General features: G+C 50.6%; 1 protein-coding gene across 1 annotated transcript in view; it reads right to left on the reverse strand.

Moving 5' to 3' along the window:
- The window catches only part of LOC119588953 (nephrin-like), a gene marked incomplete at its 5' end in the record, with an annotated part of 72188 nt that overhangs the window by 12326 nt on the left and 59595 nt on the right, over window positions 1–267 (reverse strand). The window contains 1 exon segment of the mRNA XM_037937562.1: window positions 70–262. Within this exon segment, the coding sequence (XP_037793490.1) occupies window positions 70–262 (193 nt within the window).

Below are 267 nucleotides of genomic sequence, written 5' to 3' on the forward strand. Positions count from 1 at the left end.
CCTCAACTTACCCCCCCCAAAAAAAAAAAAAAAAAAAAAAATTATATATATCCAACCACCACTACCTACTCTTATGCATCTCGGCCTCCTTCAGGGTATGAATCTCCAGCACAGCAGCAGGAGCGGCGCCTCGTCCATTCACTGCCGTGACGTGAACGCGGTAGTGCTGACCCGGGGATAGTGAACGCACAGAGAACACGGGCTGAGGCAGAGTGTAGTTCAGGACGATTTGTTGACTCTTAACGGGGTCCAGGAGCCATACCTGGT

Source organism: Penaeus monodon, chromosome 24, assembly GCF_015228065.2.
Source record: "Penaeus monodon isolate SGIC_2016 chromosome 24, NSTDA_Pmon_1, whole genome shotgun sequence".
In the NCBI taxonomy this organism is placed as follows: Eukaryota; Metazoa; Arthropoda; class Malacostraca; order Decapoda; family Penaeidae; genus Penaeus; species Penaeus monodon.